The sequence below is a fragment of the Idiotropiscis lumnitzeri genome, chromosome 8 (assembly GCF_059441095.1).
Source record: "Idiotropiscis lumnitzeri isolate Australia: NSW breed Sydney's pygmy pipehorse chromosome 8, RoL_Ilum_1.0, whole genome shotgun sequence".
Classification (NCBI taxonomy): Eukaryota; Metazoa; Chordata; class Actinopteri; order Syngnathiformes; family Syngnathidae; genus Idiotropiscis; species Idiotropiscis lumnitzeri.
The window spans coordinates 16755035-16773771 of NC_142398.1; the positions used below are offsets into that span (position 1 = coordinate 16755035).

At 43.6% G+C, this 18737-nt stretch overlaps 1 protein-coding gene across 3 annotated transcripts; it reads right to left on the minus strand.

Moving 5' to 3' along the window:
• Nucleotides 1-1107: 1107 nt before the first annotated feature.
• On the minus strand, nt 1108-18409 carry ube2o (ubiquitin-conjugating enzyme E2O). Of its 3 annotated transcripts, none has more exons than XM_088303392.1 (23): nt 17854-18409; nt 12566-12625; nt 11955-12065; nt 11602-11699; nt 11466-11529; nt 11079-11222; nt 10767-10876; nt 10518-10659; nt 10319-10376; nt 9731-9887; nt 9114-9269; nt 8865-9019; nt 8622-8734; nt 8381-8509; nt 7495-7584; nt 7098-7410; nt 6405-6754; nt 6161-6341; nt 5460-5596; nt 4908-5111; nt 4733-4790; nt 3350-4082; nt 1108-2997 (listed from the first exon to the last, which is right to left on the minus strand). In XM_088303392.1, exons 1-23 carry the CDS (start codon nt 18286-18288, stop codon nt 2988-2990), a joined length of 4008 nt encoding a protein of 1335 aa, XP_088159518.1. In that variant the 5' UTR covers nt 18289-18409; the 3' UTR covers nt 1108-2987. The 3 variants fall into 3 exon arrangements, with proteins under 3 accessions (XP_088159518.1, XP_088159517.1, XP_088159516.1); XM_088303391.1 differs by having other exon boundaries at nt 6405-6751; nt 10509-10659; XM_088303390.1 differs by having other exon boundaries at nt 10509-10659.
• Between the last annotated feature and the right edge of the window lie 328 nt (nt 18410-18737).

Here is an 18737-nt window from a genome sequence, read left to right on the forward strand (position 1 = left end):
CGAGCTGTGGTTTATGGGACAACCTGCAATTTTACAAATCCTCCCCAATTCTGATGAAAGTCTCATACCCGCAATTTGTCATTCAGCTAGTTTGGTATCATTTCGTGCAGGACGAACATGTCAACTGGAATTTGGGATGTCAGGCTTGTGGGACAATTATGGGGTTTGTGTAGCGCCACAAAAAACGCCCGCATCTTTATTTAAATTCTAAAATGAGATTATTCCAAGGAAGTGCTGTCGTCAAAATAATGTCAAATGTATAGGTTCGCAAAAACGTAATAAGTATATATAAACGCATACACGCGCACACACACGCGGCTCCTTTTTAAATATGCTGTCTTGCACGGAGTGTCCCTTGATTGTTCTGTCTCCTGCTGGTTGCAAGAGGTTGGTGCTTCCAATGAGTGATGATTTAACGGAACTATTTCTGATGCTCCTGAAATGACCATTTGGCAATGAAAGAGTAATCTTTCTCACATTCACTCATACACACCAACACGCACAAAGCGTTGTTGCTGCAAGTCGGCGTGATCGACGTGTAACATGCTCACAACATGCTTCATTTTCTTGCTGGTTCTGAGGTTTTTTTTTGGGATGAGTCCCTTTGTTAAACGAGAGAGATCTATTTTTCCATGAAGCAAATGTCTGTAGTTTGTAATTCAATGTTTTATGCTATGATTGACATAAAATGTAATTTGAAAACGTTTTGGTCCGCGTTTTTTACTTCTATCTGCTCATTGAGGTCGCTCTTTCTTTTAGAATATGCATCCTTTCATATTCATCCATCGATTTTCGTTTATTGTGGTATTCATCCTCAACTCATCAGCCTTGAATGTCAGAACTGTGAGGCAGACGTGCTACTCTGTAGCTCACCATGCCACTCTCTTGGAATTAATACAAAAACAGTCATTCGACATTGACTGAACTGAGAGCTCATCTTTTTAGATGGTGCTTTCAATTAAGTGTTGCCAAAAGCCACACGCAAAAAGAAAGAAGTGAACTGAGGCTTTGCAACACAAAAAGAAGTGTCCCACAATATCCTGGCTTGCAACAAGTGGCCACACATAGTAGCACAATGCGAACCCAAATCAACAAAAGACAATACGGTAATGCTTGCAAAGTTTAATACGTTATTATACATCTGTCTCAACACAACAAATGCAATTTAAAAAAACTGAAAAATGAAATCACTTTGTACATTTGCCCCGTGCATCCGCACATCTTCAAGTGAGTTTATATATCCATGACATCTGCACAGAAGGAATCAGGCTACAAATCATAACTTTTAACTCTTTATGTATATATATTTATAAATAAAACAGGCCACTGTGGAGATGAAACGATACAGTCAAGTCTGTGTTGCCTGTCAGAAAGGCTCATTTTTAAAGCAAAATGTCACATGCTTTGGCTTGTGTGGTAGGAGAAATTCTAACAGAATATTGTTGAATAGCAACGTGCTTCCACCGATCTTTGACAGCTTCACAAGCAATGGCATCAATTTTTAGGCAGGAGCTTGTTTGCACTTGACGTAAGAAGACGGCTGACATTTACAGACAGCAGCGTGGTGGAGGAGGGTCAAGCAAATACAGGCTCAGCGCTACAGAGGAGAACATTTCTTTGTCTGTAGCATTAAAGGCAGCAAAAGAATCATGTCGGAATGTCAAGAAAGCCTGATTGCCTCATCCAACGCAAAACTGTTTGTGTGTGTGTGTGTGACAAATCTTCTCTCAAACTCATACAACAACTTCTCGCTCTCGTCATGAAGATAGCACAACCGCACACAGAAAAGCCCATGTTGCGAGCATAGCATCTGCTTTGTCAGGGGAAACAATACGCACAACGGGATTCAGCAGTTTGTACAAAACAAAAACAACAACAACAAAAAAAGATGTAAACAAAGACTGCTCTGCTCTCCCTAGGAAGCACAAGTATCATTTTCTTTCACCGTTAAGTACAGCATCAGGTGTTCACCAGGCAGAATAAAACCCCAGAAAGGAAAGTTGGTGGAAAATTGCTGTACCGATTTATTTATTTATTTATTTTAAGCAGTCACACATGGCCAAGTAAGAGCAAGAGCAATAGTGTCAGAGAAGCAGGTGTGTAGTTTGGTGACATTCATGCAGTGAGGAGGGCTGAGGGAGCGATGAGGAGGTTCACACTGCAACAAAATGGAGTGCTAACCAAACAAGCAGCTCTGTACAAGATTTTTTTTTTTCATCCCCCAAGTAAGGCAACATTTGATGAGATGATGGAATGGACGTTTTGTGAGTGTGTGTGTATTATTTAAGGTACACTCAAGTGATGGAGGTTCGATTTTAGAAAAACAACCTCAAAAGCACAATATTCCATTTGATAATAAAGTGGTACCTTGGCTTTCGAGTTTATTTCTGTGACTGAGCTAATTTTTAGTTAATATATTTGTATGTCAACAAATTGTTAGTGAGATGTTAACTGCTGGGCGGATGTTGTGAAGTCCAAAAATTCCTAAATCAAGGTAGGCTTGTAATATAAATAAATGAGTTTTATGAATGAGGTGACAAGCTGTTGGCAGTTTGATGACATCTAGTATATTTTGGAATATTTGTGCGTAGGATTTGGCAAAAAGTATACAAGAAGTGGGTTTGATATTGGGGGGGGGGGGGAATAAAACAAAAGCAAAAAAAAAAAAGAAAGTTCCCATATGCCTGTTTGACGCATTTGGATGGAGACATCAATGCAGGGTAGTCCACCGATGGCATCAGCGGTGCTACAAAGTGGCAGCAGAACGGGGCTTTAAACAGGAACCCGGTGGTCTTTCTTAACACGTTGTGAGGTGTTCGAGCAAAATTGAAACACGAGGTGGTCATCAGGTCCTTGGCACTGTTCTTTCCTTTGTTTTCAACCTCCACCAGTGACAGAAGGGGTTTTGGGGGGGGAACGTTTACCTGCTTAAAGTGCAGATAAGGGTCTCTGTGACGCATAGCAGCTGAGGTCCTTTGTCTTTTTCTTTATGTGTCACTGAAGGAGAACAAAAAGACAGACGATCAGGTGGCACCAGGAAACGGCCAGGCCCAGAATACGTTGCTTCACTTGGCTATGACAACACAAATGTTTGGTTGAGTGTAATATTTCATGCATCTGTATTTATTTGTATATAAACCTTTAATGTTGTGGTTTTCTGTTAAATCTTGGTAAATTAAAAGAAATAAAACCCGAATAAAATATGACACCTTTGTTAATTATTTGGAACTGCTGTCAATGTTTAGAGTACATATTGATTAGAAACAATTGGCAAATTAGGGTGATCGGTGCAGTTTGATGGAAAGGAAAAAACGGAGCAGACAGTGCAGAGGCATGAGGAGACACTTACTTGGCGTGCTCGGGGATGGCGGCGGCCACCAACGCAGCTCGATACTGCAGCAGCACGCAGCGGACGCTCTTCACAAAGCCTTTAGAGAGCGGGAAGAGAGGGAAGCCGATGTCCGGGTAGCCGCCGCCCTCGGGGAGGAAGCTCCGATAACTCTTTCTCCGTTTCTTGGGTCGCACCACCGGCTGGCCGAATGCGCCATCGCCGCCGGCGGACACCGCTTCCGACGTGACTGAAGCGGCACCCTTGTTGTCGACGAACCCTCTGGAGTTGCCGCGGTCCGCGATCTGGCCGGTCTGCCCCTGAGAGGCGGACGTAGTGGAGGGACTGAGACCTGAATCCTCTGGCTCCTCCTCTATTATGTTGCCTCCCGCCTTCCTGGGGGTGCTGTGGGCCACGGCCACGGGCGCCTGCTCCTCCAGAGCCTCCGCGCAAGAAGGCTTGGCGTGATAATCCCTGGCGGCGGTGTGTGACGTGTGGCTCCTTTCGGCAGCGTCGTGCAGCTCCAACCACATTTCCAGGCGGTGGACCAGACGCCAGCCGTTGGAGAGGAAGTGTTCTCGGATCTCCTGCTTGAAAACCTCCACGGGATTCTGGAGCAGCTGCGTCATAGACTGGACCATTTTGATCAGGGCCATCTCGTTGTAGCAGCGGCTGTTCTCGTAGCCCTCCTGGAGGCCGCGGTCGCTGTCGAAGCCCGCCTCGTTGTAGTAAGGCTCGTTGACCAGAATCAGACCTGCCGGTTGACAAGCCGTACAGGATAGTGTAAGACCCTGACTTAACTTTACTGTGTGTATAATTGACCCACAATTAATGAAATACAAATCCGCATCATGTACAATTTACAGTTCACATGTCATTGTTTCACGACACATGAAAAGTTGAAGTGATCAAACCACAGATCTGTTGGGATTATTGTCGCAATCCGATTTATGATTTATGTTTACATCACACCTGTTTGGTGCAGTTTTGTTGTAGTTTGCGATTAAAATTTTGCAATTACATAAATTGTAGTAGTACATTTATTTAGACGATAACCACATTTTCCCCATTGAAATGAATTGAAAGAATCCACTGAAGTGTAATTCTGACAAAACACAATTTTCTTTTTTCGTGTGTTTTAAACAAACGGAAAACAATAGCATTATCATCGATAAAAAAACAGAATGAAAGTAACGAAAACAGAATGTAAAGGTAAGTCTGATGACTCTATGTACTGTGTCACATGTGCCTTTAAGAGGCGTGGCCTAGAGAGTAATATCCCCAGAGATGAAGCAGTCTGCGTCTGGGCAAGAGATTCCATTCCTACATTTCACCCGAAGCTCGCTAGGATATGAAGCAGCTCACTCATGACCCTGAACAGGATAAGTGGACGGATGTGCTAACCTTGTATGGAGATGAGGACTTGCAGCAGGCTGGACTTGCTGGTCCATCTCTCAGTGCCCTGTCGATAAAAACAAGCACGAAATACTGAAGGGTACCGCAGAATATTTTGTCTCCACTGAATAATATGAACCAGATTGCGAAAACATTTACCGACTAACGCACAGCAGACACTTACCCTGCCGATCCAGGTGCCCAGCAGACTGACGCAGACCTTGCCGTTGTTGTAGAGGTTGGGATTGAGGCGGCCGCTGCACTGAGACAGGTAACGAAAAAGAGGCGGCAGCGCTGGATAAATGTTGGGCAGCTGCATGTCGAACAGGAACAAGCCGTCCTCGTAAGGCGTGCGATTTGGCCCTTTGATGAGAGCCGAGAAGAGGTCCTGGGTGGGAGAAAGGCGTGGCAAAGCAGAATTAATGAACAGGTGCAATCAATTAGTTCATTTTTGTCTTGCAAAAACAGCACCAAACGTTTTAGACCACCTAAAATGTAATAATATTGAAACGGGCATTTTGAAAAAATAACAGGACTGACTTCACTAGTGGGATTATGCAAAAAAAAAAACTAATACCAGTAACAATTCTGGCTTCAAGGCGATCTGCGCTCCAGTGACAGACATTCGAGTTCGATATCACCATTTTAGAATCACCAAGACAACATATTTAATATTGACTAAAAACAGCGCTGTCACCCAATTTGACGACCAATGTGACAAAGGAGGCAAACCCACCATACGATCTTCAAAGGTTTTGACCATGATGCCGTCTGGCAGCGACGTCGCCAGCAGAGCCATTTCCTTCCTTACTGTGCTGAAGAACTTCTTGGCCTCGGCTGGCTGAAATTCCATTTTGTGAAAGGAGTGTGTTTCTGCAAAAGAAGGAGGGGGAATGTGGAGAATATACACAGAAGACAAAGACATTTGCACTCATGTATAATTGATTTGTAGTAACATGTCACACCAGCTGGCCAAATCCAGAGCTGATCATTTAGAAGAGAGTGATGGGCTGTATGACAAAGTTAGCAAGTCTTATCTGCTTTGGTTGACTGACTTTTTAAAATAAATTAAAAAAAAATATATGGAAGCATTAGAGTACAGTTGTCAAACTCAAGGCCCGGGGCCAGTCAAAGCTTTTTTCAGGCCAGATCAAGGAACTTCCACTGGCATTTAAATAGCCTCTCCCTGGCTCTTCGGATGGAGCCGAAGCGCAGGGGTTGGGTAAATAAATCATGTACTCGAAACCGTTCACAGGCTACAAGCGCCCTCTTTTGGTGGAAAGTTGACACTGCAGCCCTTGAGATTTTTCCCTGCTATCGGCATGTCTTGTTTCTGATCATTCAATGGAAGAGTCGTTGGGATAATCGATTCTAAAATGATGAGGACAAGCAAAACTACACTATAACATATTTTTTTAAATAAATAATAATGTGTACCTGGCGCCCAATCCAGCACAGAGAACACTTCGCCCTTGGCACTGGTAAAGGTGACGCCAGGTTTGCCGCCACTCTGTTGGCACAGTACAGGTGTGTCACTCAGAAAGTCACTGGGCCATTCCTGTCCAGCCACCGGGGTCTGCGGCTCCTGGTTGGGCTTCTCCTCTGCAGGTCTCTCAGCCTGAAAAGTAAGGAACCGGCGTAATCAATACTGATGACTCACTTCAGGATTCTCAGAGCATACCTTTGTACTCGCACCCCCGCCTGCTTCTACTACAGCCTCCATTTTCTCCTCCTCCACAATGGCCACATTATCCAGCGTCTTTCTCAGGTTTTCCTGTAGCTTCTTGAGGTCATCAAGGAAGCGTTTCTCCTTGTTGGGTTTTTCAGGGGCCGCGGGTGGCGCCGGACTTGCAACGTTAGCGGCCGAAGCCGGTGCGACTGAGGTGGGGGATGTCGGGGAGAGGCCGGTCCAAAGCTGCTCTACAGTCATGTTCTTCAGACTCTCCAGGATCCTCAAGGCTTCCTTCAACTCCCGGAAGCCTCGAGAAGCGCAGTCTTTACCTGGCTTCTCGGCTCCGTTGACAGCGCCTGCTGGAGCGCGCCAGAAGACAAGTTTTGTTAGAAAGCTACTAAAATTGACATCGCATCAATATGTAGTTTTTTTTGTGGTATGAACTAGATCTGGCTTGCCTTTCTACTACAGGGTGTGCAACATGACATCGATTACGTAAACAACCAGACAGCCGCAACTCCATCAAGCAATGAATTCAACCAAGAGGAGTAATGCAGCATAGTACAGTGCAATTTTGGATCTTCACCTTGTGTTTATTTCAATTCCATTCCTACTGTTGCATGAAAATGCCACTTTCAGCTTCCAAATAAATGTTGCTTTTACTTCATTGTCACCCTCGTAACAAAAAAAATAAGCCCTCACCTCCTCCAGAAGTTGAACTCGCCACAACCAACGCTTCTCCCTCCTTTCCACCGACTGTTTTCGTGGGACTGGTGACCCCGACTTTCTCCTCTTCTTGAGGGGGAATGATGAACGTGGAGTAGCATGATGTGGGAGTCGTCGTCTCTGTGACGTCCATATTGTCGACGTGGCTGTCGTCCTCGGTGGTGAGGCCATTATCCGTCTCCCAGCTGTCGCTCTCGTCCTCCCACTCTTCGGTGGACAGGCCGCTACTCGTCTCATCCGCCGAGTCGTAGTCCGTCTCCTCGATTTCAGACTCCACGCAATAAAGATGCTGTGTGGGATTTAAAGAATTTCAGAAACCATGATGGCAATAACTGTTCTTAATTCTCATTTTAACGACTTGGTCGTACAGCACCTGTGGGAGGACGATAGTCATGGAGTTGTCCGCCCACACCACTTCCACTTTGCTGCTCACATCCACCCTGGACACTTGGCCGACAGATGTCTGAGGGTGGGGGTGGAGGGGTTGTCAAAATAATGACATGACAAACAGCATGTGAGGAGGTTAGTACAAAAAGCACAAAGGATGATCTAGCTAATTATAACAGGAGTCAAACCCAAGGCCTGTGGCCTACATCAGGCCTCCCTTGTCATTTTATGTGGGCGGTGAAAGCAGAACCTATTTGCTAAGGGTCAACAAGTGTAACTCTGCACACTAGCCACACGCCTACACAAACACAGTCAGCTCAGCTTCTGGCTAGCAGACAGCCAGCACGCCATATGTTTACTATTACAAATAATATTTAGCTCAGAACAAATGCAACATTGCCTTCAGAGGCATTCAGACTGAGTCAAAGCAATAGCAAATGCCAATATTAGTATATTACAGCATAATAACTCACACTGGCTAAACTATTACGGCTGCACATTTCTGCATCCTTTATTCCATGAAAAGACTCCTTTTTGATGTTTCACTTTCCTAGGGAGAACCCATTTGAGTTTATGTTGATGTTTACACGGTTTACACAAAACAGAAGCAGTTTGTTTTGCATTTCGTTCCCTTCCTGTCGCAAATGTGAACCGAACCACGACTTTTGGTGTACCATTAAACCCCTAGCGATTATACATGCACAGTAGTTAAACTGTTATAACCACCTGCTTTCGGGGAAACCAGAACTACAACGTGGCCCTTTACGAAACCAAGTTTGAGACACACCTGGTTGATACCTCAATGGATGGCTGGTTATTGTTTAGTCATTCAAGTTGGACATATCGCGTCACTTAATTGAAATAGATCTTACCTCATTTTCACAGTCATTCTCGCCGACTTCCGAGTTCCATATTCTTATGACAATGTCAGTGGTGCGGAAGTGGAAATCGGGGTGGTCCGCTATGTCGTACACGCTGACGTCTTCCTCCACACCAATAACCTGGAGACCAGGGCGAAAAAGATAAATCATACTCATACACTCAACAATGAAGAGGAGTACCGGTAACGGTATTTTTTATTGTTTTAATCTGTGCTCTGGCTTCCAAACTGACCTCCACATCATCACTGGTGGCGTTGAGTTTGATCCACTTAACGACACATGTCCTTCCCTTGTGGTCACCCGACTGGATAACACCATACACGCCTGGGTCCTGCAGGGCTTGGGCTGTAGTGAAAACCGTTGACATTTTAGAGATCTTATTATCATGGAGAGTACAAGCATCTAATTGCAGTGATTTACAGAATATAAAATACATATATATATGTTGGACTATGGACTATGGACTACGGCTTACGTCGTTTGTCCACAACAAAGTCGCCAGGGCAGAATTCATGGCCGTCTAGGTGCTGGATCGGGATGAGGTCATTTGATCGTATCCCTTTCTCCACATGTCCGTCCTTCCACATGACATCAGCTGTGGTCTTGGTAGATACAACTTCGACAGCCACACTACACCAACACACATTGATGAATGAATGCAATGTGCAACAACAACAAAGAGGAAGGTGGAAGTGCCCAAACATAAAACTATGCTACATCCCACCTGTCTCCTGGTTTGAACTCGCGGGAGAACTTGGTCCTCTTCTTCTTGTGTTTCCTCTTCAGGTTGCGGATGGAGAGTGGGATGCTCTTCTTGCGGTTGGTTCCCAGACCTCCGCTTTGTGACGACGCTGTGGAGCTGGCTGATGACGTCAGAGAACTACAACATAGGTAGAAAGAGTGATTTTTTTTTTTACCCCATGACAGATTTAACAAATATAACAGCCTTGCCACACTAGTGGTCGGTAGTGCAAAAAATATCTTTATGGTCCAGGTTTCTTTTGAGCATAAAGTTTTGGTACACGCTAACAGGTTCCTTTAAGAATCATTACATGTTTATGGCATACCTATACAAACAAGATACTAATAGTAAATGAGGTTTATATAGAGGAAAAACAACAATGTAACAAATGCATTTAATGTTGAAAAAAATGAGTGCACACCAATAATATTTTGTGTTTAATTTTAGGAAGGAAAAAAAATTCTCAAAGCCCAGTCTAATCAACAAAAAATATTCACTAAGAAATCTATAAAAAGCTTCCTTTTCAAAAGTGGTTTTACTCATTCATTTTACGCACCTCCTGGGTGTGTTTTTAAGAGAAATACAAGAAGCTGCCAGACCTGGTGTCGTCCGTGTCTTCAGCTGCCTCGTCATCAGCGTCGTGTTCGCCGTGTTCAGCGGGGGTGTTGTGAGTGTTCTGGGGTTCAGTGGGGTTCTGAGCGATCGGGCAGTTATTGTCGTGAGAGGAGACGTCTGTCTGTTCTGATTTGCGCTCGCCTGTTGACAAAAATAACGGGGATGCATTTGTTATTCAATACTGTTTACAGGGAGAGTAAATACCACGCAGCAATGAAAACAAAAATTTTGATAGCTAGTTAGTGAATTTTATAATGCCCAAAACATTTCAATGGGTTACTTTTTTTGTGTAGTGAGAGAATTAAGTCCCATCTTCCTTTGTTTTTCTGTATTATGCAGCAGGTTGTGCTGCACTTTAGGGCCATTTATCAACAAACTATTCCCTCTACTCACTGGAGCGTCTTGTCTGACAGACCGCTCGCACAGGAATTTAACACTCGCAGACATCGCATCAAGACATTTAGTTCCCAGGTACTGTAAGTGAGGGATATTTTCTGACCACGACCAACGTGTGTGCGGAATGAGAATCGGAATGCACTGTATGTTCCTCAGAAAACAGCGTTATTTGGCACCTTGTGTATCAACGTTCTCTGTCCTCTTGCCAGAATCGTTCTTGAAAAATCTTTTCAACTGCAACACACACGCACACACATCCCGTCAAGTGAGTTTCACAGGGAACACATTTGTGTTGACCGACAGTCAACTTTGTCACTTGTCAAAGGCAATTTAAAGATGAATAGAGATGCCTCATGTAATCGAGACCTTTCTGACCACAGGGTCCTCTTGCAGGACGGGTGTCCCTTCAGGTCGTTCGAATGTGATGCGCGTGGCATCCCCATTAGCAGGGAACACATAGAGCCCCCTGTCTCCAAGCTGCCTCTGTGTGTGGTCATAGTAGCCCAGGCGCCTCACCCTAAACCCAGTGAGGAGAGCAACATTACGCACGGAGCAGTAGCACAACAAAATGATCGGGTACGAGAAAGTATGGCTTCATTTGCATCGGTGAGGAGGCGGACCAACCTGCAGAGGTTCTCCTGCGTGATGGTGCAGGGAGGAGGATAGATGCTGTCAGAGCCTTTTGAGGAGTAGCTTTTTGTGATCCACGTCACCTTCAGCTCCGAAACCTTGACCTGATTAAACCACATTAATACCAGTGAGAACGGCAGATGCTTCCAGTTGGAGCAGAAGTTGAAAAACAGGCTAGCCGCACACACCGGCACAACAAAACACGAACACGTCTCTGGTCATTTTTCTCTGCTCACACACAAGGTTACTAAAAGTCTTTAAGCATGAAGTCAAACTTGCATAAAATGACAAAGGTTCCCCTTTTACCTCTTCCACGACTGCCCTGAACTTGCAATTCCTGCAGAGGACAGGTTTGACCCCTGACAGCCACTGGACATTAGAGAAGACTTTGGAAGGACCAATCAGCACCTGGCCAGGATAGAACCCATACTCCTCATCAAAGAACAGACCCTGAAAAACAATGTTGAATGATTGAGCAAGCAGACAAAAACACCACATTAAATGTTTCAATAATGCAATAGCCATTAAGACATTGACATGACTGCTCATAAAGTGTCAAATCAATCAATCAATCGATCAATCAATCAATCAATCAATCAATCAATATCTGCCATGTTAGAGAATCAGAAAGTGCCATTTGGCTTATGCTCCACAACACACATAAAACATGTAAAAAGAGCATAATTTCCATACCGGATCGCAAACATGTGGACTGACATCATACAGCTTGGCGCCATCCTCCACACTCATGGAACATCTGGAAGAAAGTGAGAAAACATCAATTGACACATAATCACAATCGCAAAAGATGGCACACGAATGAACTCACCTGGCTCCATTGGAAAGCTTGAGGATGATATGATTGGTGAAGTCGTACACTTTCCCGAGCCAAAAGTCATAAGCTATGTAGTCACCGTACATGAAAGACTGGGGAGGTAAGAAAAAACAAAAAAAATGATCATTAACTCGAGACATGGTGCTCAAAGTAACGTGAACTTTACATGATGAATGTGAGATTGACTTAACAATGTTAAGGGTAAGCGACCTGATCTGATGGGAGACACATCCAGAAGTAAACACTTTTTTTTTTTTAATTAAAGCCATGTACCGTTTCAGAAGCTCTTAACAAATAGTAAAATATTAAATAGTAAATTAATTTATGGGAGATGAAATAATGATTACCCAAATATGCTGCAGCTCTTTGCTGTTGACAGGATACAGTACACAGTTTGTGCCCACCAGTTTCACTGCACACTCAATGTCCACATTGGTCACAATACCACACTGGTTGTCCTGCAATAAAACATGGAGACAACAAAACTTTGGCCCTTTGGTTTTTGTTTTTGTTTCTTCCAACTGAAAAATAAGTCATGAACCTGGCCTAGACAAAAAAAAATAACGGTAACCTGAATGTGCGATTGTACACTACTTCAGTTGGCGGACACACAAACTGCTGTTGAGACCAAGTTTTCTGACACTGTGCAGGACATTTTACTCCGGAATTATATTCTTGGGATTTTATCATGGTGCGCACAGATTCAAGACGTACCATGCCAGATGTACATACACCAATTTGAATGGAGTTGGGAGATGAGTTGCAAATCTTTTACAACCTATATTCAACTGAACGCACTTGAAAGACGAGATATTTAATCTTCATAATGATCTTCTTTTGTAGTTGTTGCAAATAGTCACTCATTTTTAATTTGATGCATGCAAGGGGCATGTTTATGCCACCATAATCACACTTTAGGAAAATAATTGTTGAAGCTTTGTGTGAGTGTCGGTCTTACATTTGAATTATTGCGTCGAACAATGTCTCTGATCACGATGGATCGATCTTCGAGCAACAGCTGTGTGGAAAAAAAAAAAACAAAGAACAAAACGTTAATTTTGTCTTTCAGGTATTTTTGAGCAAATACAGAAAAAGCTGAAGGCAAGTCGCTAGACACCCGAATGAACGAAGAAATAACATTACACAATTTTTTAGTAGGCATTTCATCTTCAGATTTATTTGTCTTTGTTTTGATCGGCTTAAGAAGTCCTCAGCACAATATAAAAGTTATTACCGTATTTTTCAGACTATAAATCGGACTTTTTAATCAGTGTTTGGCTGGTCCTGCAACTTCAAATGTGACTTGGACATATTAACCCATTCAATACCATTGACGGCTAAATACGTCATTTTTTTTTTACTCAGCCGGTAGTGAATGAGTTAAAATGCATCCAAAATAATTTTTCCCTGATAACATTTGTCACAATAAAATAATAATCAATATGAAGCACAAGCAAGAGAAGTAACACTGAAAAGAACTTGATCAAATCTTTTATTTTTACTGCTGCATTCCCCAACAACTCGTCTCTGCTCCCACCCACCGAATCTGCAATATCATTCTGAAAGACCAAATGAAAGAGTAGCTTCATTCTGACACTCCTCACACTAAAATGGGTCATCAGAATCCTTTACGTACACATCTTCAGCTGTGCTGTGCCTGTTCTTAACTTTTTCTTATGACTAAAAACAGAATATGAGAGAGCGGGAGCAACCAAGGAACAACAGCAGACTGACTCATGACAACTTTAAATAAAGAAACAAGAGTGTGACGTATCCAATTATTCTGAAAATGAAATTCCTAAATGGAGAGGGTAGGGATTAAATATATTGTAAATATTAAGAATCAATGAAATTTTAAAAATGTACAATAAAATGTTTGCACATTTGAGTTAAGCCTAAAACAAGCACCATTTCTTTTATAATAATAGCTTTGGTTCCTTTTGGATTGGAGACATCTCTTGACATGAGCAATATCTGATGATTTTGGCCAAAAATGGTACAACTACAGCTCTCCGCCAAGTCAAGAAAAACAAGATATGAAGTACCGGCATTGGTGTGAGTATGCTGTTCTACCACTGATGCACAATGTTGTTTTAGCGAGAGAAAAAGGTTTGCAAAGGTACAATTCCTCTGGGAATCAAAGCTAATGACTGTTGATGGTACAAGAAACAAGTACATAATCAATCACACTGACACCGTGATAGCTTCTCGTAGTTGCCACAAAACAGGGTCGAGTGGCGGCAGGCTATTGATTGACACAGACTTCTAGGACCGACTTTGCCGCTAAGATAAAACAAAGGAATACAGCACTGGTGTCTAACATCAAGGGTGTTCATTCCCTTTCCTTGTAAGGTAAGACAATGCAAAGAACCATAAAAAGGAGGAAGTAGCGCATCGACCAGAAACCCGGAGAAGAATAAGGGTGTGGTGGCTACGAAACTGAAGATGAGAAGCAAATGTGGCACAGAGCATATGTCTGGTTAGCACATTAAGTGGGAGATCCAGACAGAAGAGAGCGAGTGACAAATCAAAAAGCGCCAGAGACAAAAAAAAAGAAGATAAAATTGTGTTTGTGTGTGTGTGTGCGTGTCAGACAGTGTCTGTCTAATGGGCAGGGCTGAAACTGCGGATAAGAATGGAAGCAAGCGATCAAATGAGATCCATTATCTCAAGGCAGCATTATTACGTCAACATTCCCCATCACTGAGCATCTGGGAACCTTTACGGGGGAGCGGGTGGGGGTTGCAACGGCGCAGGGGATGGAGGGGAGGTTTAAAGCATGACCTGAGTGCTGAATGACGAGGGGTGGGATAGTGTGACAAGGGAGAGACAAAGATGCAAAAGAGGTTTCAGATAGATTCAAAGTGTTAAGACAGATCATAATCGATCAGGTGTAATATCAGCTTTCACTGTTATGCCGGCGGTACGCAACGATGCGTTCCAAAAAACTAACCCACTCGTCGTTTGCTGTGATCTGGAGCCGTGTCACATTGAGATTAAACAATGGCTGTTCTGCAACTATTCGCATTTTAAACCTTAAAAGGATGAGATGTTGCTTATTAGCCCAGCTTGTCACTTGTTTGACACCACTCATGAGTTTTGACAAAAGTACCATTACCCGAAGTGACCCAGCAAAAAAATTCTTGGCGTAAGGCAAAAGCTGAGATACGTCACACATTAGTCGCCTGGACTATAGTTCTTCATCTTAAATTTCTTCTTCTTCTGGTTTCATTTCTTCTTTAGAATTATTTTGGTGCATGACCAGGACCTTGTTGTGTGTTCTTTTACTTCCGTTTCTTCTTTTACTGTCTTTGGCAGTTGACAAATACTTTTGATGCATTACTGCTAGTGGAAGGAACGTGGCAGAAATGTATCCTTCAACCGAAGGCGTTTGGCTTCCAAATGTCTTGATTGTTTGGGCTCACAGAAGTATAGAAATGATTAAATTAAAAGAGGTGATATACTACTACGATGCTATTCAAGTCGCAGCCATCCTCAGTAGATACGGCATACCAGTGTCATCCTCCCCCCACTCCAACCACTGGCCAGGGAGTGGCTCGCATCTCACTTCAACAATCCCCTCAGCCCTGACACGAGCTCCCAGGGAGCAGCACCTTCATCAAAAAAAACAGACAACACGCTTGCCAACGACCTGCTGTGTTATGCACGCGCGGAAGTATCGTACACAACATCTAGGACGTCCTCACCACAGCCCTTCTGCTGCAGTGCACCTCTGCCCTTGATTTGGGTCGCATATGAGTGAGGCACAGAGATGGAGATCTGAGCCCAAACGGCTGCCTCTGGAGACGCCTTTAAAGATTTTATGATGGAAAACGGGATGTGGAGGAGAAGGGTAGTGTGCAGCGCACTTTAGTAGAGTGTAACTGAATCACTCTTCAGAGATGCAACATGGATTCGCTTCCTGTGCATTCCTTTTTGGAGAGGGTTACACACAGAACAACACCAGCTTCCAGTCCACATGTGATTCAACATACAGACACTTAGTGAGCGTTGCTATGGCAACGTGAACGTTAATAAATTAAACACCTTTCTCACTTGGTTAGTTTCACATTTCTGAGGTTTGGCGGTTCGAAGCGTACATCAGCTTATTCTGAGTTTGAAAATACACATTTCCACCAGCATTTCTACGGACTTTTCCTAGTCTGAGATTTTAATGATCAAGTAACATTTTTCCGTACCAATTTTTTTTTTCGTATCTTAGGTGAGCTACTTTGACATTAATGCATTCTATGCAATATATTTTTCTTGAATGCTTCCAATAAGCAGTCCCCAACTACCAGACCATAGACCAGTACAGGTCCGCTTCCATTCTGTACGAGGCCACATAGACTAACCCAATAAAAAATAATTATTGATCTTAGTCTGAAAAAAGTTTTATTTTGAAAACAAGCACCAGGCTTCCACTAACTACAAAAACTTAATTTCTATGCCAGTCTGTCAAAATATCGTCTCACTGTATGTAAAACCGATCCATGACGCCAATAGGATCGGGGGAAGCAAATGAATATTGCTTAAATTCTCTAGTATAGATCACAGCAATTATGTTTATTAAGTTTTGCAACAGTGGAAAAAAAACAATCCCCAATTCAGGCAACTCATGGAACAGAATACCACAAGGAAATGATGGACTGGATAATACCTTATTAAATTAAATCCTACAATTTGCGATTGAAGACTTCTGTTGCTGATCTGAGCTCTTAAAATCCTTGTTTTTCTGTGAAAATGTTCATTTTATGGCGGCACAGTTCAGAGGTGCAGGGGTTGGAATCGCAGATGCAGCCTTCTGGAGTTCGCATGTTCTCCCCGTACCTGCGTAAGTTTTCTCCGGATTCCTCACACATTCCAAAGTCATGCATGGTAGGTTAATTGAACACTCCAAATTGTCCCTAGATGTGATTGTGAATGTGAATGTTTGCTCGCTGGGATAGGCTCGAGCACCCCGGCGACCCTCCTGAGGAGAAACGGCCCAAATAATGGATGGATGCTCATTTTATGATCCTCCATAGAATTTCTAAACAGAACTAAAAACAAAGCAAATCGTTTGAGTGGGGCAGTGAATTGCAGAAATCATTTTCAAAATTGACAAAAATATCTTGCGCTGCCACTAGAGCCTGATTAATTAGGAGGAGTCTTTGTCATGCTGTATAAACATTGATACTGAGATTTGGTAAAGGCAGCTTAATAACACAACGTGGCACACGATGCAGGCTAAAAAGGCACACAGGTAACTCAAAGGGACAAAGTGAGCCAATGACTGAAATAGTCGACTTCTAGGCCAGTCCCGTCGCTCTGAAACAAGCTTCTGTGTGCTCTTTCCAGATCAGTCCTGGTTTTAGGACTGTATGCTTTGACAATAGATTCACATGAAAGCAATGTGACATACATGCAGAAAGGAATGTTCTCTGTGATGACTGAAAAGACACAAACCCCATCGGATTAGGCCAGATCTAAGAACAAATTGAGTCAAGACACAAAATGGTTGCATCCATCAAAGCCAAGTTGAGGCTGTTCGCTTCACTCATTTGGCAATTAAGTAATTTCCATTCAGGGTCTGCGGTAACTTAGATTTTAACATTATTTTGGCACAATGAGCTAGTGGTAAGCACGTCTGCTTCACAGCTTCCACCCACATCCCCAAAACATACAAGTTGTTTATATGTGCCATGTGACTAAGGTCAGTGTAATGTCACAAAGCATAGCTTCCCTTACTGCTCATCCAAAATGCAGCCAAAGAAAATCTAAATAATACTTAATAGTTGTTGCTTTCCTGTATGGATGCGGGATCCAAGTCACACCCAGCTAGGAGCGAGCTCAACTTCAGAGCAAGCCAGTCACTAAGCGACATTATGCACCTGTCGCATGTAAGAGCTCGACTACACTAACCATACAAGACAGGACTCATATAATAATATACAAGACAAACCACATACTGTATACGTGTTGAAAGTCGTAGTTTGCGACAATGCAAGAAGGTTTACACAGCAGCAACAGCTCAGCAACTTACGGCTAAGGGCTATGCTGCTAGCTAGCAAGTGTGTTTCGAATGCTAGCAAGTTAGCAACCAAGGCTAGGCGTTCAAGTAGATGAAAAAATCGCACCGAGTGCTAAAAAGTCCATGCGCAATCTTGCCCACGATTAACGGGGACACTTTGTAAAAGCGTTGTCAGGCAAAGAATTCCGTCAATGGTCAAATGTTTACACATTTGCTGTGATGTGGTGTGGTACCTGGCTCTCTCCGATGTCCTGCTTCCCTCCATCAGGGTACCACTGGACACGGACAAATCCACGACCAAGAGGCCGACTGTGGATGTCACACGGAGCTCGTCCACTTCCACCGCCACCACCTTTGCCTCCTCCACCACCTCCTCCTCCTCCACCGCCGCCGCCGCCACCGTCTCTCCCTCCACCATCATCAAGGTCCGAGTCGGAGTTGAATTCCTCCTCGCCGTGGATCATCCGTACGAGGCCGAACCGGACAGATCCTCTATACTTCCTGGAGACCAAGTCATGGGAGAAGAGCAGCCGTTGAGAGCCATCCGCCGTGGGAGACAGGGCCATGGATAGCGGCTCGGAGCCCGGACTGGCCGTGGGGGAGAGGCCCGGAGTCGAGGATGGAGGCTGGGCTGCGTCTGTCGAATCGTGTGCTGCGGGCTCCGCCATCGCTGCTGTTGTCAGGGAGTGATGCTGGAGCGCGAGGACGAGCGCAGTGAAAAAAGTGCAAGCCTGGAAGCACGAGACGCACGCGTTTACGTAGTTGCGCGCAAAATGCGTAATTTGCGTAACTTGCGTACCGTGCGCGGTGTTGTCGATAGCCGATAGATGTCAGTCAAGTTATTTCAAAAACCTAATGTGCTGGGAAAAAAAAGTGAAAAAAAATACAGTACTGCATTTACACTGCAATAATTTGCTGATTTTTATACATTCACCAACCACATAGGAAAAACTCGCCAATAAATGGAGATCCAAATCATGCATTTCATTAGATTACACTTGATGATTGCTGACATACAACATGTGTAGGTTTACACAAGTAATATGTGATAATGTGTGTAAACTGTACCCAAATTTTACACATGAAAACCAAGATAATGGACTACGTTTTCCCCGTT